This window comes from Myotis brandtii, unplaced genomic scaffold (genome assembly GCF_000412655.1).
Source record: "Myotis brandtii unplaced genomic scaffold, ASM41265v1 scaffold334, whole genome shotgun sequence".
Classification (NCBI taxonomy): Eukaryota; Metazoa; Chordata; class Mammalia; order Chiroptera; family Vespertilionidae; genus Myotis; species Myotis brandtii.
Window position 1 is genome coordinate 341,581 of NW_005362885.1, and position 1,104 is coordinate 342,684.

The 1,104-nt window shown below is 67.1% G+C and overlaps 1 protein-coding gene across 1 annotated transcript in view; it reads right to left on the bottom strand.

Moving 5' to 3' along the window:
* The window catches only part of LOC102238785 (protein kinase C zeta type), a 35,776-nt gene extending 35,355 nt beyond the window's left edge, over positions 1 to 421 (bottom strand). Inside the window, 1 exon segment of the mRNA XM_014543762.1 lies at positions 346 to 421. Within this exon segment, the coding sequence (XP_014399248.1) occupies positions 346 to 421 (76 nt within the window).
* Between the last annotated feature and the right edge of the window lie 683 nt (positions 422 to 1,104).

Sequence of the window (1,104 nt, forward strand, 5' to 3'; positions counted from 1 at the left end):
GCTGGGGGCAGAGCCAGCACCTCCCCCCCCACCACGTGGGGCTCACACCTCAGGCTCGGCCTGGGGTCCCTCGTCCCACCTGCCCCCCATCAGCCTGCCCCTGACCCCCCAGGGCCTCTGCCCAGACGACAGGTGCACCCCTGGCTTGTTCTGGGGGAACCTGGCCCACGGCAGGTCCCTGCTCACGTCCACAGGAGTGACCGTCCCCCCACAGCGCGAGGGAGCAGGGTGCAGGGGCTGAGGGAGCAGGGCGCAGGGGCTGAGGCAGGGATGGCCGAGGGGGCTGGGCAGGTCAGGGGGGACACAGCAGCCCCAAGGCGCTGGCTCTGCCCTCCGCCCGCGCACTCGACAGGACAGAGTCTGAACACGACACCGGGTGTCCTTCAAGTCGCTTAAAGCTGCGGAACGGAAACCAAGCCATCGAGGGTCCGAGGGAGACACACAGGCCAGGCCAAGCGAGGGGACGGGGCGGGAGCCTGCGGGACCCGCGGGTGCGGAACACGAGTGACGAGTCCACGGCGAGAGCCCTGGGTCCCCGTGAAGCTGAATGCCCGTCCCCGATTCGTCCGGGGAAGCCCCTGAGCCGCAGGAGGAAGCCCTGAGCCGCAGGAGGAAGCCCTGAGCTGCAGGAGGAAGCCCTGAGCCGCAGGAGGAAGCCCTGAGCGGGTACGGGGCTGCGTTTGGAGGGGGGCCTGTGAGGGACGAGGCCTCTGATGGGACATGTGTCCTCGTAAGAACAGGAGAGCCCGCGCCGGGTGGGCTCAGTGGGTAGAGCGTCGGCCTGCGAACTGAAGGGTCCCGGGTTCGAGTCGGGTCAAGGGCACGGACCTCCGGTGCCAGCTCCTCCCCAGCCCGGGCCCTGGTTGGGGCGCCTGCAGGAGGCAGCCCATCGATGTCTCTCTCACGTTGATGTGTCTCTGGGTCTTTCCCTCTCTCTCCCCCACTCTCTCTAAAAATCAATGGAAAATACCCTCGTGTGAGGATTAAAGAGAGAGAGAGAGAGAGAGAGAGAGAGCGCGAGCGAGAGCCACAGCCCTGTTCCTGGGAAGCGACAGCCACATGAGAAAAGTTCCCGGGAGAAGGAACGCGTGTGGGCGCCGACGG